Source organism: Daucus carota, chromosome 7, assembly GCF_001625215.2.
Source record: "Daucus carota subsp. sativus chromosome 7, DH1 v3.0, whole genome shotgun sequence".
Taxonomy (NCBI): Eukaryota; Viridiplantae; Streptophyta; class Magnoliopsida; order Apiales; family Apiaceae; genus Daucus; species Daucus carota.
Genome location: NC_030387.2, coordinates 37,181,801 through 37,201,643, shown reverse-complemented (window position 1 = coordinate 37,201,643; position 19,843 = coordinate 37,181,801). Strand labels below are relative to the sequence as shown.

General features: G+C 35.0%; 3 protein-coding genes across 3 annotated transcripts; 1 reads left to right on the top strand and 2 right to left on the bottom strand.

The window, feature by feature from the left end:
* Positions 1–1,540: 1,540 nt before the first annotated feature.
* On the bottom strand, positions 1,541–4,398 carry LOC108195400 (protein DETOXIFICATION 3). The gene is made up of 7 exons (XM_017362358.2): positions 3,884–4,398; positions 2,959–3,503; positions 2,753–2,839; positions 2,608–2,664; positions 2,288–2,526; positions 1,978–2,183; positions 1,541–1,890 (listed from the first exon to the last, which is right to left on the bottom strand). The coding sequence occupies exons 1-7, from the start codon at positions 4,139–4,141 to the stop codon at positions 1,807–1,809; spliced, it is 1,476 nt and encodes a 491-aa protein (XP_017217847.1). The 5' UTR covers positions 4,142–4,398; the 3' UTR covers positions 1,541–1,806.
* A 2,220-nt stretch (positions 4,399–6,618) lies between these two features.
* On the bottom strand, positions 6,619–13,215 carry LOC108196317 (2-hydroxyacyl-CoA lyase). The gene is made up of 2 exons (XM_017363549.2): positions 11,547–13,215; positions 6,619–7,218 (listed from the first exon to the last, which is right to left on the bottom strand). The coding sequence occupies exons 1-2, from the start codon at positions 12,948–12,950 to the stop codon at positions 6,904–6,906; spliced, it is 1,719 nt and encodes a 572-aa protein (XP_017219038.1). The 5' UTR covers positions 12,951–13,215; the 3' UTR covers positions 6,619–6,903.
* Positions 13,216–14,933: 1,718 nt separating this feature from the next.
* LOC108193950 (uncharacterized) lies at positions 14,934–19,327 on the top strand. The gene is made up of 7 exons (XM_017360810.2): positions 14,934–15,067; positions 15,175–15,375; positions 15,618–15,668; positions 16,662–16,909; positions 18,525–18,674; positions 18,761–18,832; positions 18,919–19,327. Exons 2-7 carry the CDS (start codon positions 15,186–15,188, stop codon positions 19,048–19,050), a joined length of 843 nt encoding a protein of 280 aa, XP_017216299.2. The 5' UTR covers positions 14,934–15,067; positions 15,175–15,185; the 3' UTR covers positions 19,051–19,327.
* Positions 19,328–19,843: the final 516 nt, after the last annotated feature.

The following is a 19,843-nucleotide window of genomic DNA, read 5'->3' as shown; positions in this document are numbered from 1 at the left end:
TTCGTGTTCGTAACGGATTGAGTTTACTAGCTGGAGAAAACCATCGTCAATTTGTCAGTACTGAACAAAGACGTGTCGTAGCCAAGCTGTATCTCAACCTTAGCATATACCAGTCGTTAGTACGATTGAAATTCATGGACGTGTCGCACGTTTTAATAAATGCAGCGAGAAGCTCGAGATTCAAATTACTAGTAACAATATTTGTAAGTCTAGTAAGCCGAATTCTCGAAATTTGCAGCTCGGTCTAACTCGAACTCGAGTCTCTCGTGCTCGACTCGACTGGACTCAATTATCCCTAGCACATAAATTTTGTACTCCAACAAAACCGGGTAGTTTCCAGCACTACTCCCGTCATAGGTCATTAACGTTAAGATTTTGTAACCAATGTTGTGCATGAAGCATTTTCATCACTGGATAGAGCAGCCAGCTAATCAAATACCAGTAGGATTACATAAACAATCTTGTACAGTAATAAATAAATGAAGCAAGAAGGCAAATCTGAATGACATAGATGATACCAGAAGACTGAAGCCCGTGACGTTCGTGAGAGAAGTAGCAATGGCAGCACCCGAAAGCGAGAGCTCCCCGAGGTGCCCAATCATCATCATAGAAATGACCCTCACCATGTTCTGAGAAACAGTGGTGACTATCATAGGCATTGCTATGTAACTCACCTTCTTCATCTCACTCACCGCTCCTCCATTTCTCGGGCCATCAGTGCCCGTCTCAACCAGGAGCTCATCCATTCTAGTACTACTCCGTGACCCTCCTCTCACGTCTCTACTTCCGGGGTCTCGTTTATTTAACTAGCTACCTCGAAAGACATTCCAGGAGACAAACTCAACTACTACCTTATTAAAACTAGTACTTCCAAAACCCTGACAACTGTTTTTTAAAACATCGAACTTCACACTCTGAGTTGCATCTTGCATATACTCCAAGGCAATCTATTTTTAGTAAATTTATATAATTATTGCATTGTTGTTCGTGTTCGTAACGGATTGAGTTTACTAGCTGGAGAAAACCATCGTCAATTTGTCAGTACTGAACAAAGACGTGTCGTAGCCAAGCTGTATCTCAACCTTAGCATATACCAGTCGTTAGTACGATTGAAATTCATGGACGTGTCGCACGTTTTAATAAATGCAGCGAGAAGTGCTGGACCTTCTCCCACGCAAAAGTCCAAATCCAACATTTTCCGGACCCATTTATATGCATAACAGCTTATTTTAAAAAATAAGTCCTTATTTCAAAGAAAATGTATTTTTCAATAATTTTTAGATATAAATGTTAAAGAGGTGTTTTATATTCGTTATTTGACAAATTTAAAGAGCTTATTTCAGAATATAGTAAAGTTTTATGTACTTTTGTCCGGAAATAAGCCCTTATTTCTGAACGCAAGTCTAAAAACTCCCCTGATAAGGCACGCTTCAAGCTCCTGCAAACCATAAAAAAGGAGCAAGATTTTTGCAATAATGATATTTCGAAAGCCGGAGGATTGTTTGAGTTCGTGTGTTTGGATGTTATATAAGAGAGGGGATACCAATATAATTACCATGGTTGTTCATAACTTCATGTAATACGTTGTGTGCAAATAGAGTACTTGTAAAACATTATCACTTTCGCAAATTTTGATCTTATTTCATGACCTGTACATACTAGGTGACCAATGAGCTAGCACTGGAGCTGCATTTTACAAGTACTCCTGTGGTCTGTAGCGTACAAATGTTCTACTGCAACGATGCAGTCTCGAGCATGAAACTACAAGTGATGCTCTCCTATTAGTTCTCAACCCTGGATCCTAATTCAGACATCCTCATTCCTCGTGCTCTCCTCCTCGTTCTCAACCGCGGATCCTACTTTAGACATCCTAACGCTTGCCTTGGTCGCCTGCAAATTTTAAAATAATACAGATTTAAATTCTACTCGATTAGATGAGAGTGTTGATTCAGCTTAGATAGCACTCAAAATGCAGACCTGCTTCTGCCAATTTGTGAAGCTTGTTATCAGAAACAGCACAGTAGACTGTATAATCGATCCAACCACAATTCCGATCCAAAGCCCTTTTGCATTCATATGCTTGGTGAAGCCCAAAACCACAGCTATAGGTATACCAAACAGATAAAATGCACAGATATTCACATACGCGCCAATATGTTGCCATCCGCTCCCCCTAGCAATACCTGATCGCGCATATCTCAAAAACCAAATTTTATGATCTATACATTATAATGTATCCAAAGTCACAGGCGTGGCTTTTATGTATTTAGGGGTGTCAGGGACTAACCGGAAATAACAGCTTGTATGCTGTCAGTGATTACTGAGAGACAAATAAGAGGAGTCATCACCGCAATATAACTCACAATTGCCTGATCATTGCTGTAAGCATATCCCAATATATTGCGGCAGAAGAAAAGTGTTGTGCTTACTATTACAGCCTCCACTGCTGCAAGAGATATCACAGTCCATACAGCCACTCTAGCTGCTTGCGGATTTCCAGCTCCCAGTTCATTTGAAACGCGAGTACTACATGATATAAAGAGTACTTCAATTTAAAAACATACAAAATAGTACTTAATGTAGTCAGAAGAAAGAACAAGAATGTACCTCGCTGCAGCTCCTATTCCATATGGTAAAGTGAAGTGCAATGTAGAAATTGTTAAGCTGATCAATAATTTTTTGCAGAGAGTTAGAACGATTTGATAGCATACTAATGTAGAATATTATAGTTATGAAAATCAAAGATATATACCATATTGTAAGAACTGAAGTTTCGAGCTTTGGGTTATGCAGAAGGCCAGACAGCAAAACAAGCACTTCAAGTGACCACCATTTCAGACTTCATATGATTCAGCATTGTCCGAAAAAAACAGGGAACATATGCTGTTAGTTGAAAAGGATTATAAATCTCTACATGTTCTTAATTGGATCAGTAGAGAAATTAGAATGAATACTTACCAGACCATTACTGCAGATGGGACAGCAAACCTAAAGAATTGCCCGATAACAAGGAAGGCCTCACTGGTAAAAGAAATTCTTGTGGTCTCACAAGAGGCCGAGTATTTTACATATAACACAAGCAAAATTAGATATAACCAATTAGACATGCTAAAAGCTAGAGCTGCACCAACAGTTCCGAGCTTGAACTTGAAAATCAGAGCCCAACACAGAGGAACATGGAAGCATAAAACAACGAAAGAACTTGCGAGCAGGGGTCGAGTCAGACTCTGGGACTGCAGATATCTAACTACAGGCTTAAGAATTGCACTGCTGAATAATGCAGGGATCACCCAAATGGCATACTTGCGCGCCTCATGAGAGATCGAATGATCTTGGCCAATTAAAATCAAGAATTTGTCTATGAAAATCCAAAATACACATACAGGGATGCAAACCAGAAGCAGAGATATTATGGCACTGCAAGTGTATACACCAACTTTATCATATTGCCTTGCTCCATAAGCTTGGCCGCATAGAGTTTCCAATCCACCAACCAGTCCTGACTGTTTAATATCGTTCAATTGTTAATTTTTCAGTGATACTAATTCAGCAAAAATAACATCAAGTTTTTAAAAGGAAAGCGCAATATGCATATAATGTTAAATGCACTGATTTATTCTTCAACATTCTTGAGTAGAGTTAATTACAAATGAATGTCAGTGCCAGTAACACAAATGCCTGTATTGCGCCATTCTATAAACATCTCGAGGCCTTGTCCGAGTAATATTAGGATATCATGTTTATAATTTAGAATATACGGAACATAAATTATACAACCTCCGTCCCACCATATTTTATAAGAGTCTTGAAATGCGTGTCAAACCCTCCGTCCCAAACGGAGGGAGTACCAAAGACGGCGAGATAGAGTAATATTAGTACTTACCAGAAGGCTGAAGCCGGTGACATTAGTCATAGAAGTAGCAATGGCGACGCCAGCAAGGGTGAGCTGATTGACATGACCCACCATCACCACCGAAATCACCTGCAACAGGTACTGCAGCACTGAAACCGCAACCATAGGCCCCGCGATACGACTCGTTTTCTTCAGCTCTTCACCATACTTGAACAATGTTCCCCTCCAGCTTGCAACTCCATCCTTCTCTGACACCTCCACCTCCATATCTCTCACCGGCACAGCCATCTTTTCGATAACAATAAATAGTCAAACACTCTGCAGAACACTACTATATATCTCCTCGAAACCTAATCCACCTTGCTAATATAACGAGCTAGGGGTCCATAACACCATGGCACTGGTCATGACGTTACAATAAACAATAGTTCTGTCAAGCACCGTAGTTCAGACGAAACATGCATGAATCAACTCCGTTGATCAGTTTCCAAAATCTGCATAATCTTAATTATCTCCTAGTTGTTGTTTGATTTGTCGTTTAAAGTATTGCTATTATAGCAGTGCCTTACTGATTTATATTACATTTTCAATAGAAATAAGTGGAAACAAGGCATGAGGATCAGATTGTAGATTGTTAAGTAATCTGTGTCAATATATTTTATATGCACTTGCATGGTTACAAGCAAGTAATCCTGATTTAAATATGGTCAAAGTTTAATCAGCGTTATTATTGCATGAATCCCGCACTTTAAATACTTAATTAAGCCCACTAATAGTGCTACCAAACAAAAACACAGTAGGGGTCAATACTTGAAAAGTTGCCACATTTGGGATGGACACAGCATCTAATAAGAGAATCTCCGATATTTGGTTTCTACATTTTTTGACTTATTCCAGATGAAAAAAATTTTAAATACCTGGAAATAAGAGCATCTCCAACGGTGTTGGTTATAATCGTTGGCTAAATTGTACCTATAATACGTTATGTAAAATTTGCTGAACCTGTAAGATTCAATGGTATTGGCTATATTGGTTGGCTATAATTTAAAAATAGGATGTTATTAATATTTTAAATTGTTAAAATAGAATATATCAGTTCAATATGGTAATAAATGATGTGCTATCTTCCTACAGATTTCTTACAGACTTGTAGAGGTTCGACAAATTTAACCATCCATAGGAGGTTGGACAAATTTATAGACAACAAGTCACCATGGTACAACTCACCTTTTAGTTAAGGGGTCTTCATGGTTGGAGATGCTATAATATCTTGAAATTAGAAGTTTACGGATATTGATCATCTTCAAAACAATTAATTACATATTTGACCAAAATAATAAATTTGAAGAATTTGACGCGATGTAGATAATAAATATTTGCATTAGGGGCTCAGTCTACTCACTACTGAAGCAATAAATATTTGCATCATCAATGATAACATTAAATTTATTTTAAAATTCTCATTTTGTAACTGCATTTTATAGAAAGATATATATAAAAATTGTTTTGATGGCACAACATACAAGAGTTTGTTACTATTACAGTTAATTAAAAGACAAGAGACCCTATCTCACTGAGAATATCTTAGTACAGATACTTAAAATATTCGGGTTTTTAAAACCCACGGCACGAGATTGGCATAGAAGGATGACTGTCATTTTTTAATGTTATTTTATAATTCTTTTAAAAAATATTAATAATAATAATAAATGTTTATAAGTATAAACATATGTTATTTATGATAAAAAAAACAATTTTTCTAATGTGTGCCCATGAGCGCACACTAAGCACCAAATTTTATGAGTTTGATGCATTTTGATTGGTTTCTATTTCTTTATAATGGTGGACCCCCTGCAAATTCACCAACCACACCAATAAAAATCTACCAAACTTATAGAATTTGGTGTTTAGCATGTGCTCATGTGCACACACCAGACAAACCCTAAAAAAATACCTATAATTTTTATCAATTAAAATATATTAATTTAATTAATCACATAATACTCCCTCCGTCCCTTTTTATCTGTCCATTTTGGAAAAAAAAACACGTACCAAGGAATAATTGATTGTATGAACTTTTTCATTAAATACCTCTAATTAATATCTTGAAAATAGTGGAATACCCTTACTTTATGTCTTGAAAACATGAATTCAACCAAGTTTTAAATAAGTCAAGCCTTGAAAATTGAAATTATGGAGATATATTTGAAAAACTATCATTAAATTAGTTTTGAAAGTATAAATGGACAGATAAATAGGGACAAATTTTTACTTCCAAAGTGGACAGATAAATAGGGACAGAGGGAGTAATATTTAAAATCAAACAAATTCATTCCAATACTCAAAAAATGATATTTAACCCCGTACCATCGGCCCGATTCCTAATTCTAACTGATTCACAAAGCAAACTGACTCCTTAGGAATCTGCCATTTTTCCGGTCTTAGAATATCTTCTGCTTACCAAATGACCCCTTAAAAATCAGACATTTTTCCTTTCATAAAAATCTGTCATTTTTCCTTTCATAAAAATCCTTCCATGCTCCGTTTACAGGACGAAATTTTTAAATAAGGTCCGGTCCCGAAAAATTCCATAATTTGATGACACCCTGATTGACTATCAGGCAGACCATATATGACAAACATAAGAACTCATAGTCTCATATCACTATAGATACTTGTATCACGTGAAAAGGACACCACAGTTAAGTCGACTAAAGCAAAAAGAGTGATATAGACACTCGTGACAATCATTTATCTGGAATTGGTAAAAGTAACACTTGGTATAGTTTATAACATGGAGTAGTTAAGTATTCAACAGAGAAAGAGTTATTCAGACGCTTAAAAATGACAATCATATATCTAAAATTGGTAAAAGTAACGCTTCGTATAGTTCACAACGGTTGCAAAAACATGTGGACTCCTCCATTAACTACAAAACATATTCGACATACTGTAATCTATGTGCTCAAAAGTGGCACGAGAGCCCACCATGAAACCCATCAAGCTGATTAACATACAAGGTCACACTCCCAAACAGCCTGCAACTTACCTCAGTTTTTGTGTTGCATCCTGCCACTTTCTGCACCAGCATATGGATCAATTGTGACATTTATGACAGCAGGCTTCCGTGCAGAAAAAGATTCAGCAAGGGCTGATTTGAGTTCATCAGGCGTCCCGACCAGATAACCTTTTCCCCCAAATGCTTCAATTAGAAGATGATATGCAGCACCAGGTACAAAAGAAGTGGGAGCTGGGTCATCTTTGAAAGGCCCAGTGATCTCCTCGGGGTTTCTCCGATCACCACCATATACACCACCATTGTTAAAGACTATCACAACTACTGGCAACTGATAGCGAACCAGAGTCTGCACAAGCGTTCACACAGTCTCATCATTTAGCTTTGCATAAAACATTTTATTAGTAGGTTATTAAATAAAGATACAAGTCAATACTCAATAGTACTAGCAGGATATAAATGTACAGTAAATATTCTTTGGAGCCTCCCACGTATTCAGAAAAAAATTGTGTATTACAAAACTAGTATAACAAGGGAGGTAGCTAGAGATAAAACAGGCAAGTAACATTATAGTCTTTTGTATCCCCTCAATGTCTTTCATAACTTGTTTTTTACTAGTTGATAACCCGTGCCAAGCACGGGTTTAAATAAAAATTTTAAAATTTCTTATTTATTGGAAGAATAATGTCTTTTTTTAATAACATTATCATATTTTTATTAAATCTATTTAAATTATTGTTTTTAAATGATATTTAAATTATTGTTATCTAATATAGGACTTTCTATATATTAAAATTTGATCCTACTTTAAATTTATATCATAACGATATGGGTCCCCGTTCTATGAAGTCCACAAAATAAGAGTATTGGAGTCCAAAATTATTTAAAAATAATCTACTCGTTTAAATTTTAATTTTTTTAGTCTACAATATTTGTAAACATTTGACAATCTGCAGGTTATGTTCCACAATATAATCGTTGCAATCAAAAGATAAAACAATTATTTTATAAATCACATAATCGTTTTAATCAAAAGATAAAACAATTATTTTATAAATCACTAAACACTATATATGTTCTAAAATATAACTCAAAAGTAGAATAATGATCTTAATGATTGTTAATGTTGAAAAATGTCAATGATTAATTGATAATTATATATTTAAAACTACTTAAAGATGGTAAATTATATATAAATTTGAATAATTAAGGATATTATTCATGATTAAACTAAAAGATTATGAGTGGTACTTACCACGGCTTAAATGCAGATTTTATGGAACTTAACTCTAAAAGTATGTTTTATTTTAGTAAAATTACTATGTTGTTTGATGATTTTTAAATTGTGAAAATAATATGCAAGATCAACACATATAAGTTCGTTTATAGCATCTTTAATCTTGAACAAAAACTCAAAATTTTAAGTCGCAATTATTTTATTCATTTAATAGGCAAACATTATATATAATTCTAGTTGGTGTTTTTGTAGATCTAACAGTTGTTGTAGTTGTTTGATAAATTAATATTGTAGTTTGACAAAATTAATTAACTTTCCAAAAGTAATTTGATATCAAATATTTTGACGTATGTCTAGAGTTTCGGTTCTTTTATTATATGTTGCAATATGGAAAATGACTTCATTTTCTTTGAGTTTCTATTTGTCAAGTCAGTGTTACCACCGCCTTATTCGTCTTTATCGCAATCTTCTGAAAAACACTGAATGATAATAATAATTATTATTAAAATATATATGACCAAGTTTTTAGGTACTTTGGTATCAATATTGAATCTTGTTTATTTTAATTCTGAAATATGATAGAAATTTTATAATTTTGTTTCGTAAATTAAATTGTATGAGTTTTAAAAATTAAAACGAATATCTGACGTATGTCTAGAGTTTCAGTTCTTTTATTATATGTTGCAATATGGACAATGACTTCATTTTCTTTGAGTTTCCATTTGTCAAGTCAGTGTTACCACCGTCTTATTCGTCTTTATCGCAATCTTCTGAAAAACACTGAATGATAATAATAATAATTATTATTAAAAATATAGAGTTAAGTTCAACGGAGACCACATTTTTTTCGGAGACCCGGAGACCACATATGTTCTGCAAGTAAAATATTTCATAAAAACATTGCAAAACGTATAGTTTTGCAAATCATGTTCTATGAAATCATTATTTCATTTAAAATCTTAAATATCATATAAGTTTTACATGTGGAACATTACAAAATGTTTTGTTCTATGAAATATATTTAGTTTGCAGAACATTTGTTAAACTTGCAGAACATACATTATCTATTTATTAAACATAAATGATCTTCAACAATTTTAATGAATACATGATATTTGTAGAACATATTTTACAAAATAATTTATTTTATAGTGTTTTGATTGCAGATTATACGTGGTCTCCGAGGTCTTCGATGAAATAGCGGTCTCCATAGAACTTTCCTCTAAAAATATATATGACCAAGTTTTTTGGTACTTTAGTATCAATATTTAATCTTGTTTATTTAATTTTGAAATATGATAGAAATTTTATAAATTAAATTATATTGTATGATTTTTAAAAATTAAAGTGAATAATTTCGTTGACATTATTATTCTATTGATAAGATATTATATTAATATCAATATGAATTCCTTATTTATTTGAACTCTGAAGCATGCTAAAAGATTTATAAAGTTGTTCCGTATATTAAATTATGTGAGTTTTAAATAATTAAAACAAATAATTTTGTTGGTAATATATTTTTATTAGTGAGATCATTGTTATAATACAAAATCCTGTCAAATATAGAGGTTTTTTGATAATAGTAATAATTGTTAAATAAAAAATAATATGATGATAGCCAAATTTTGATATGAATTTTATAGAACTGTTTCATAAGTTAAATTGTTGGCGATTTAACTGTGCGGATAGAATAAATGTTATATTACAAAATCCTAATCACCATAAAAGTCTTTTTATATAGTAGTATAATAATCTTAACCAATATTGAAATTTTTAATAATAAAATCCGAATCAATATAGAAGTCTTTTCATAAAATTCTAATCAATATATATATAAGTCTTTCACTGTCCTAATTAATATTAAGGTCTTTAATAATAAAATTATATTCAATATAGAAGTCTTTTGATAATAGTATAATAATAACTATAAAATTCCAATATCCGAATCAATATAGAAGTCTTTTCATAAAATTCTAGTCAATATAAAAGTGTTTCACTGTCCTAATGAATATTGAGGTCTTTAATAATAAAATTATATTCAATATAGAAGTGTTTTGATAATAGTATAATAATAACTATAAAATTCTAATATCCGAATCAATATAGAAGTCTTTTCATAAAATTCTAATCAATATAAAAGTGTTTCACTGTCCTAATGAATATTGAGGTCTTTAATAGTAAAATTATATTCAATATAGAAGTCTTTTGATGATAGTATATTCAATATAGAAGTCTTTTGATGATAGTATAACAATGACTATAAAATTCTAATCAATAGGAAAGTGACCAAATTTTGGTACTTTTGGTACCGATGTTCCACTGAAATGTGGTTTCGCTTATCAATAAAGGGTATTGATATGCACTATGTCCACAAGGAAAAGTAGCAGTTATAAAGTTACCAAGCATTGGTATATTTTGTCAAGAAAAGTAGAAGAAGATAAATTATCTTAACCACTGAACGTTAATTGAACGAAATGGTAATTTAGTCCTCTCAATGCTCCAGTGCCACTGAATAAGATGAATTTATCTAAACGACTGAATGTTCCAATTCAGACCTCTCCATAAACATTTTCTTTTCTTTTTTTTGTGTATGGGTTGAACATTTGGTTATTTTATTTCGCTCACAAATCTAATTTCGCCTCCTTATTTCAAAGTCCGTTCCCAAAAAATATTAGAATGTTATACTTGGCAAGTTGGAGGAAAAAATATGGTATTACAATAATCTCTTTTATATATTTACATCACGTCTAGTTAAGAGAACACTAAATTCTCCAAATGAAATAATAATCCATTTTAACACCAAATTCTTGAAATTCAATAGTAATTTAGATTTACGGGGCTTGAGACTTAAGGATCGGTCGAATATATTTTCAATCGATACAAACCCATGATCTGTATAATAGAAATTAATTTTATTTTTTCTTAATTTTAATTAGCAAAACTAGAAGATCTACTATTGGAGAGGATATAAGTATACAGCCCATAATATATGAGTAATATATGGTTAAAAAACATGAACTATTAAGTTAGTGGACTTGGCCTACACAAAATAAAGGATTTGGGCTAGACCGAAAATATTGAGACAAGGGACAAATTTCACGAGAGAACATGAAGATGCCGATGCAAGGTATTTGCAGTAAAATGGAAGGAAATTTGACAAACATTGAGGACATGGTGTAAATTCTTTTACCTTCTAGAGCTAAAAGTTTGAGAATGTGTCATTACTGGGTTGTTTTTAGTCATTTGTGAGTTTTCTATAAATTGTGTTGTTAATAGTCGTGTTTCAGTGGTGTCAAATTTTGCCACCCGCAAATCCCATGTAATATTTCAGTATGAGCACCAGTGATATATTGCTTGATTAAGGAACATAATGCACCAGCTATACAGTAGATGCAAGAATTATTGCATCTTAATATAATTGAAAAAAGGAAACAAACCTCGACTTCCATGGCACTAAATCCAAATCCAGAATCCCCTTCAACTGCAACTACCAGCCGATCAGGTGAAGCTACTGCTGCAGCAATGCAATAACCAAGACCAACCCCCATGGTCCCCCAAGTCCCTGCATCCAGTCTAGTCCTTGGCTCCGTCTGAATCAATACACCCCGACCAACATCCATGGTATTTGCCCCTTCAGAAACCAATATCGGAGCTGGACTCCCTACCCCAAGAATTGCATCCCTAATAATCCTCATAGGTGTCATAAAATTAAACGGAACCACATCCTTGGCAAGCTGAACCTCCATTTTTGCAACATTGTCCTTGGCCTTCTTTGTAATTCCTTCAATCCAAGGATGAGACTTCCCCAAACAAAAAGGATCATCCTTAATCTCCTTGCTAAGAATCTCCAACACCCTTTTAGCATCCCCAACTAATCCCAAAGCCGGTTTCCTCAACTCAATCTCCTCCTTACAAATATCAACAAGTATAAATTTCACATCTTTATCCCACTTGGGTGGCTCCCCGAAATGCAACAACCAGTTAAGCCTTGCACCAACAACAAGTGCAACATCACATTTCCCAATAGCGAGTGACCTAGCTGCAGTAGCAGCCAGCTCATGAGTATCGGGCAACAAACCCTTCCCCATCGGGGTAGGCAAGAACGGAATTCCAGTAGCTTCCACAAGCTTCTTCAACACACCTTCCGCTTTTGATATAGCAGCCCCTTTACCAAACACAATCAAAGGCCTCTCAGCTTTCCTCAACAACTCAACAGCTTTCGCAATATCGGCACTCTTAACCTCCTCAACAACCTCCCCACTCACACATTTCTCGGCAGCATCCAACAATTCCTCAGCTTCTGACTCACTAACACTCTGATGAAGCACATCAGCTGGAATATCCAAGTAACACCCACCGGGGCGACCCGACCCGGCCCGATCAAGAACCCGAAAAACAGCATTAGGTACTTCCCTAACATCCTTAACTCTAATCGAAAGTTTCGAAAAGGGCTTAACAGCTTCAACCTGATCAAGCTCCTGAAAATCGCCTCGGCCGACGTCGTTTTGATCACAAGAACCGGAGATCATGACCATAGGCCAGCAATTGGCAGCGGCGTTGGACATTCCGGCGAGGCCGTGAACGCATCCGGGGCCGGAGACGGTGAGAAGCACGCCGGGGCGGCCGGTGAGGTAACCGTAGGCGGAGGCGGCGTAACCGGCGGATTGTTCGTTGTGAAAAGCGATGAAGCGGATGCCAATAGCTAGAGCGCGATTAGCAAGTGAAGTCACCGGAATTCCTACGACGCCGAACATACGGTCAATACCGGCGCGTGAGAGAGATTTTGCTACTAGTTGGTTGCAATCGACTAAAGGTGAAATCTTTTGATCAAACTCAGCCATTTCTAATTACGAGAGAGAGAGAGAGACTGGGAGAGATTTTTAAAAAGTGGTAGAGAGACTGGGAGAGATTTTTCAGAAGTGGTATGTAAATTTCTAATTACAAGAGAGAGAGAGAGAGAGAGAGAGAGAGAGAGAGATTTATAAGGGGGTACGAGGAAGAAAGAGCCTGTCCAGATGATGAATAAAGGAGAGAAGGAAGAACCGAATTTGTTGATTGATTGCTGCAACAGAACTAAAGAGTGATGGGCTGTACAAGAAGTGTGTGTGTTTGTTTTTGTTACTCTATGTGAATTGTGATGACCCACAGGTGGATAATTATTGACTTTATTCTTGTTAATGTAAATACGGTCTTTCTAATGTGTGCCCAAGGGCACACAATAAACACTAAATTCTATACAAATGGGCTAGTTTGATTGGTGGAGTTGATGTAAATGCAGGGGGGCCATTCACATTTATTATTCACACACCAATCAAAATGAACTATTTTTATTGGAGTTAGGGACTATTGTGTGCCCTTGGGCACACCATAGAAAATCCCATGTAAATATAGTGTCATTTTCGACTGTTCTTGATAGGGTTTCTGCAATTTGATTGCTTCGATGTTGGTGACTCCGCGTACCTTGAACTTTTAGAACTCGTTTTTTTATCTTCTACATCGACCGTGGTTTGTGTGTAATATACTCCCCACAAATCTTGGTGGTGGCTTTGGTGACCAAGATCTTGATTTTTCTTGATTTTGTTCTCTATTTTAGTAGCTTTTAGTCCGGCTCTTCATAACTTCACGTAGGATAACAGACGAATTAGCTTAGAGCAACTCCAATGACTTAACTATTTTGAGTGTTAAACCAAAATATAAGAAATCTGAGCACGATTGGATAGCCCGGTGGTGGGTTTATCCTCTGTTGTCCCGGGACACCAGGTTCGACTCTGGCTCATCCCGAAAATTATTAGAACAGATGCTAATTTGTAAGGCATATAAGTCCGCATTGTCAAAAAAAATATAAGAAATCTGGGAAAAAAATCCACTCCAATAGGCAATAGTGATTCCCTAAATTACTAAGATCCATTAGACATGCCTTATCTTTAGCTAACTTTACTCTTCTCCTAACTTTTACTCCCTCCGTTCCTAAATAATAGTCGCTTTGACTTTGTGCACGTAATTTGAGGTGTACAAAAAATACACTTCTACGTATTATTTTTCAAAAAAAAAAATTCTGAATAAAAATTTAACATCTACGTATCAAGCATCCAGGAGGTTATTAGCCTTGTGTCTTTCACACTTATCTGTAAAATTACATCAGTGTGATGATTACGTATTGCTTGGATATTGGTGTTGTTGTCTTGGTCGGTTGTTTATTGATCGGAGAAGGCTCGTAAAGAAGTCCGGCGTTGGTGTGTAGCCGGAGTGGTGGTGAAGAGGGTGACAATGACGCTGCATCTGGTGGTCGAGGGGAGCTATGGGAGAGATGAAGAAGGTTGGGCTCGGTGGTTTCTAACGCCGCGACAGGGCTGTTGGCCGGAATTGATTCTAGCAGCGGCGCCGTGATCTGATGGGAAGGGCAGATGCATTGTTGGCTGAGGCAGAAGTGTACAATTAGATTAGGGTTATGTTCTGTATCTGATTATTCTGTTAACTATTTCTATATTATTATATGTATATTATAATTTAAAAATAATATATATATATATATATATATAATTTGGTTATTTCGGTTATAACCGTATTTATAATTTTAATAACCGAACCAAACCGAATTATTATTCGGTTAACAACCTAATTAACCGGAATTTTCAGAAAAATAAAAACCGAACCTAACCAAAATTGCACGGTTCGGTTCGGTTTTGCTCAGCCCTAATTAGGGGTTATAATTTGCACGGAGATGTTAAGTGTGGAGTGTATATTGTCATGTTTTAAACTTCAGGTACTAAATTTCGTTTGGAGCAAACTTAGGGATTATAAACTTTTGGAGCAAACTTAGGGATTATAAAGTGTAATTAACTGTATAAATTAAATAAAACTTGTATACTTGTGTATCAATCGATTCCTGGGTTTTAAGCAGCAAAAACCCTAGTAACCTAGTCCCTCACTCCTCGTTCGCCGTTTCCTCGCTTCTCAGGTTTGCTGTCCGAACCACCCATCTATCCATTCTTGCAAAATTTTGTCAGTTTAGTCTCTTTCATTCACTTCTTTTTATTAAAATTTGTCTCAATTTCAATTGCCAAGGTTAAGAAGAAATGATAAAGAGAAGGTTCTTTAAGCACGAACACGGCGATAAAGACGCCCCATCTGATTCCTCTTCCTCCTCGTCCGATGATGACTCAGAGTCCGAGGTTGAGTTACAGTCAGACAATGAAGAGATAGAAAGTGATGACAACGTAGCTGCTCAAGTGAAGCAGAGCAATGGTCCTGGCTCTTCTTCTTCTGGTCTGTCTTTTTCCATCTTTTATTCCTTTTTTTTTAATTTAATGTGTATTTATTATCCGAATGTTATAATTCATTTAGTTTGTTACATTTAACTTATACTGTTGTTCGATTGGTAAGTTTCATAGTTTTTGTATCTGTAATGATAAACTTGTATAGTTGTATTGAGGATGATGTTGTTCGATTATGTATGTTGGTGGGATGATTGGATTATTTGCTCACCAACTCTGAATCTTTTTTTCCAGGATACGAGAGTGAGGACAGTTCTGCACATGAAGTTGATCTTGACTCGCCAGGTTGAGTATTGTTTTGAATTCTTGAGCTATATACTTGTGCTCATTTTCTACCCTAGTTTGGACAAGTTTGGTTACATAAGATATAAATATATAGATCTTTAATGAGGATGTCCTGCTATATTTGATTTTACTCCACCTTGAGTTTATAATCACTTAAAAAGGTGTATAAGTTTTATTTTGTCCTGCCCACAGAAAGTTTTGTAGCTTTAAGGCAATATATTGATTCATTTCACATAGATTTTTGGTTTATTGCAACATATCTAACTACACTGTTTAGAGTATCAGTCACAAGTGATAACAAGTTCAGTCTTCCTTGAATGCTGTATAGTTCATCGTTGGTATATACTTACACAAGTGATGAATTTTGGAATTATATTATTGCTATGAAGTGTTATGGTGTAATATTTGCACCTCCACTAGATCTTAAATTACACTTCACTTGAAGTGCTTCATTGTAAACATTCTTAAACAGAACCAGATTTAATGGAAATGATGTTATGATGTAAAGGTTTTAAATTTTTAATACTCCCTCCGTCCCCTTTTATTTGTCCCTTTTGAAAAAATAACGCATCATGTTAGTTGGATATCTTGTTTTCATACATATCCCTAATAAATGTAATGAATTAAATAGAGTTGTATATATATGTATGCTAGTCAAACACTGGAAGCTGTTACTTTTTGAAAAAACATACAAAAAGTTGCTTTGAAAAGAGAAGTGGACAAGTAATTTGGGACAAATTTTTTTTTCAAAGTGGACATGTAAAAGGGGACGGAGGGAGTAGTTCACCACTGCCAACATCAGTTTCGACTTCTTGGGATATTAAATTTAGTTCTACCTCATACATGTTATTTCAATTATGAGATATAGTGGCAAATACATACTGTATGAATCTAGTTGCATTTGCTTCCTTTATATGAATAATGAAAAATATTTTACAAATTATGCATATAATCAATTCATTCATTGACCTACATAAACATATCAATTGACAGGTATACTGTCCTCCGAGGATGACGTGGACCCTGCGGAGAAAGGGGAAGATGCCGGTGTAACTCATTTGCTTGAGAAAAGAAAGTCTGGCATAAAGGATAAATTGTATAATGCCAAGACTGAGAAAGATGAGATTCAGTCAGACTTGCCATCATGTGTTTTGAAGTCTAAATCAGTTTTTAAGTGCAAGATATGCCCCCGAATAATCTGTCTGACAGAGGAGACGTTGAGGACTCATCTTACATCTAAGGTAAAAATTACGGAAAATGCATAATTAATAATTTCACTTACAGAGGGTCTATGGAGTTGCTTATGTTCTTCTCTTTTAATGCATTCACAATATTAAGTGTGATTGGGCTTAAGCTTAGGAAAAGATGTGACATGCCTAAATCCTTGATAACTGATTGCTATACCTCTCTACATATTTATCAATTGTGATTTGTAGACATGTTAATCCTTTGTGCTTCCTTCTTGGGTCACACTTATATTTGGGAAGTCTACCCCTAGGATCTTTATTTCCTTGTATGTTTTAATTTATAAGATTTCTAATAGATGCAAGTAACAATTCAGAAACAGCTTTGGTGAGGCGAAGTCCCCCTGAATCTGTTCATCGACCATTGATCATTCTTTTCTCTAGGTCCAACTATATGCTTATACAGGGTTTTGTGTACTCTTGTGTATATCAAATGATCATTTTTTTTCTTTAATCGTTAGACTGCTAAACAGGCAATAAAAGCCGACCTTGGTGTTGATTCTTTGGATTTTTTTTATCATCTTTTAATTTTTAATATCTTTTTGTCGGTACCAAGACCATCTCCCACCCAACTCTGTTATTGTACTTTTACACCCAAATGAAGTTAAAATCAACTCGAACCCAACTCTAAATGTTACATGGTTTTGGCTTGACATGCTGACACCTTGGTATAACTTTTGGAGTTCCTTATTTGAATCCCAACACTACCCTTGTCCTCATTAACTAACACAAATATGTTCCTTTTCTACCAACCTAGGAAGCAGAGATTCAGATGCAAGACTCGGGGTTCATCAATTATCAAAGAGTCCTACATAAGGGACTTGGCAAAATAACCATAACAATAGTAAAACAGGATTTATATATGTCAAACATTAAATAACTTAATTTGTAATAGTAGTAAAATTGTCTGTCTTTCACATCAAGTGATAACCAAACATAAGATTCATTCTACTGCATTTTCATTCCTTGAAAAATGTCCATCTTGTGTAAAAAGAACCCTAGCAACATATATATATATATATATATATATATATATATATATATATATATATATATATATATGAAGGCACCGATATGTAATTATAAGAGATAAAGTTTTATATAAGAAGTAATTAGAGAAAAGAGACGAGATCTGAGATACGAGAAAGTGGCTCTGTAATTAGGTTAAAAACAGGCTATATTGGGCCTTTTTTAGGTGGGCCGAGTCAGTCATGTGTAGAAGCCGAGTCTACTGTCGTTTGCGTGTTGACATGTCACATGGTGAGTCGGACACGTACTCAGCCGAGTCGTTGCTGAGACGGGTGAGTCGGACACGCATATCATATGGCACCCAAACTGAAGAGTCCGTGCTTCCTAGATTAAACAATAAAATAACCTTTGTGGTACAAAAATGATTTCTTTTAATGTAAGGTTAGTTGTAGTTGGGTTGAATTTATTAGAACATGATTCTGTGGAAAATCTGTGAATGATCCATTTGCCTTAGGTAGTACTTCACTATTTCTTTTAAAATCCTTGCATCTTCTTAATTTTTCCAACCATTTTCTTTAGAGTGTTTGATACACACTCCTTAAAAAAGCAAGTCTGACATAAACTTTACGTTTTCAAATGACAGAGACATTCCCGATCTGAAAAATTATATAGTGAAGGAAGGTTAAAGATTATGCTTAACAGTGATGGAGAACTTGAAGCTCCATTCGAGGAAGAGGAGACCCACCAAGAACGACATGCTGCAACTCTAGCAGCAGCAGCTGCTGCTGCACAGGTGGGCCCATTTTATAAACTTTTCTAAATTAATTGAATGTCTGATAATAACACATTTGAAGAGCTAACGTAATTCCGTTGTGCTAGTCATCTGAAAATTCAAACAAGGCTAAGAAAAAAAATAGAGGGAGACAGAGACAAAGGATGAGAGCAAAGAAGGTGAATATGACATGATATTTTAGTTTTAATAGTGGAAATTATATATTTATGATACTAAAGTTGGCATTTCTCGTGGCAAATTGCAGAAAACAGGTGAGGATGTCCCCTCAACCAATACAAAAGCTACAAAGAGATCACCCAAGAAAACAGGTGAGGATGTCCCCTCAACCAATACAAAAGCTACAAAGAGACCACCCAAGAAGAGACGTCAAACTTGAAAATGCAAGAGCATGTTCTGCCTTGCTCTCCGCACTGAAAATGAAGAATAGAATATTGGTTATTTGAGAATTAAGAACTAACTAGCATTTGATTTGCTAGTTCAAGAGCTATATCCTGTAATGGATTGACATTTTAAAGTTGAGAAGGATTTTATATTCCCTATAATTTTTACCTAGTCCTAAGGAACTTAAAGGAAAACTTGTTCAAGTTTAGACAAGTCATTAGTCTTTTGGACTTAATGTTTGATTAGTGGAATTTAATTGTTCTTTATAGCCATATTAAGTTTTGTATGTAAATGAATTCATGCAAAATTTGAATTACGACTCTAGCAGCCACTGTCCTGAGCTTGCACTACTGGAATTTTGTGAAAGCTGACAAATTGTGTTTTTGGAAGGATCCAAAAACCAGGCAAAAATCTCCTATTAACGACTTTTAAAACACTACGTATATTTTAAGGCATACAAAAGGTATATACTGGCAAGTGGCCACTAACTATGAAGGCTTCATCTCACTAAACATGAAGGCTGGTTAAACGCGCTTTGCTGTGTTATATTATGTACCGACAACAAATCAAGCTGCACATTGTGTTGGTATTTGGTCGATCTACAAGTCTGCTGATTCACACCAACTTCCTATCCTGCCTCAAGGCTGAAATGTATGATACTTATTCTACCATTGTGAGTAATACTACATGTGGACAGCAACAATTTGTTCAGCATTTTATAAGTGAAGCCATTTCTAATTATAATAGTTTTACCTGAAAGTGCTTCGAGGGAGAAACTATAAAGCAGA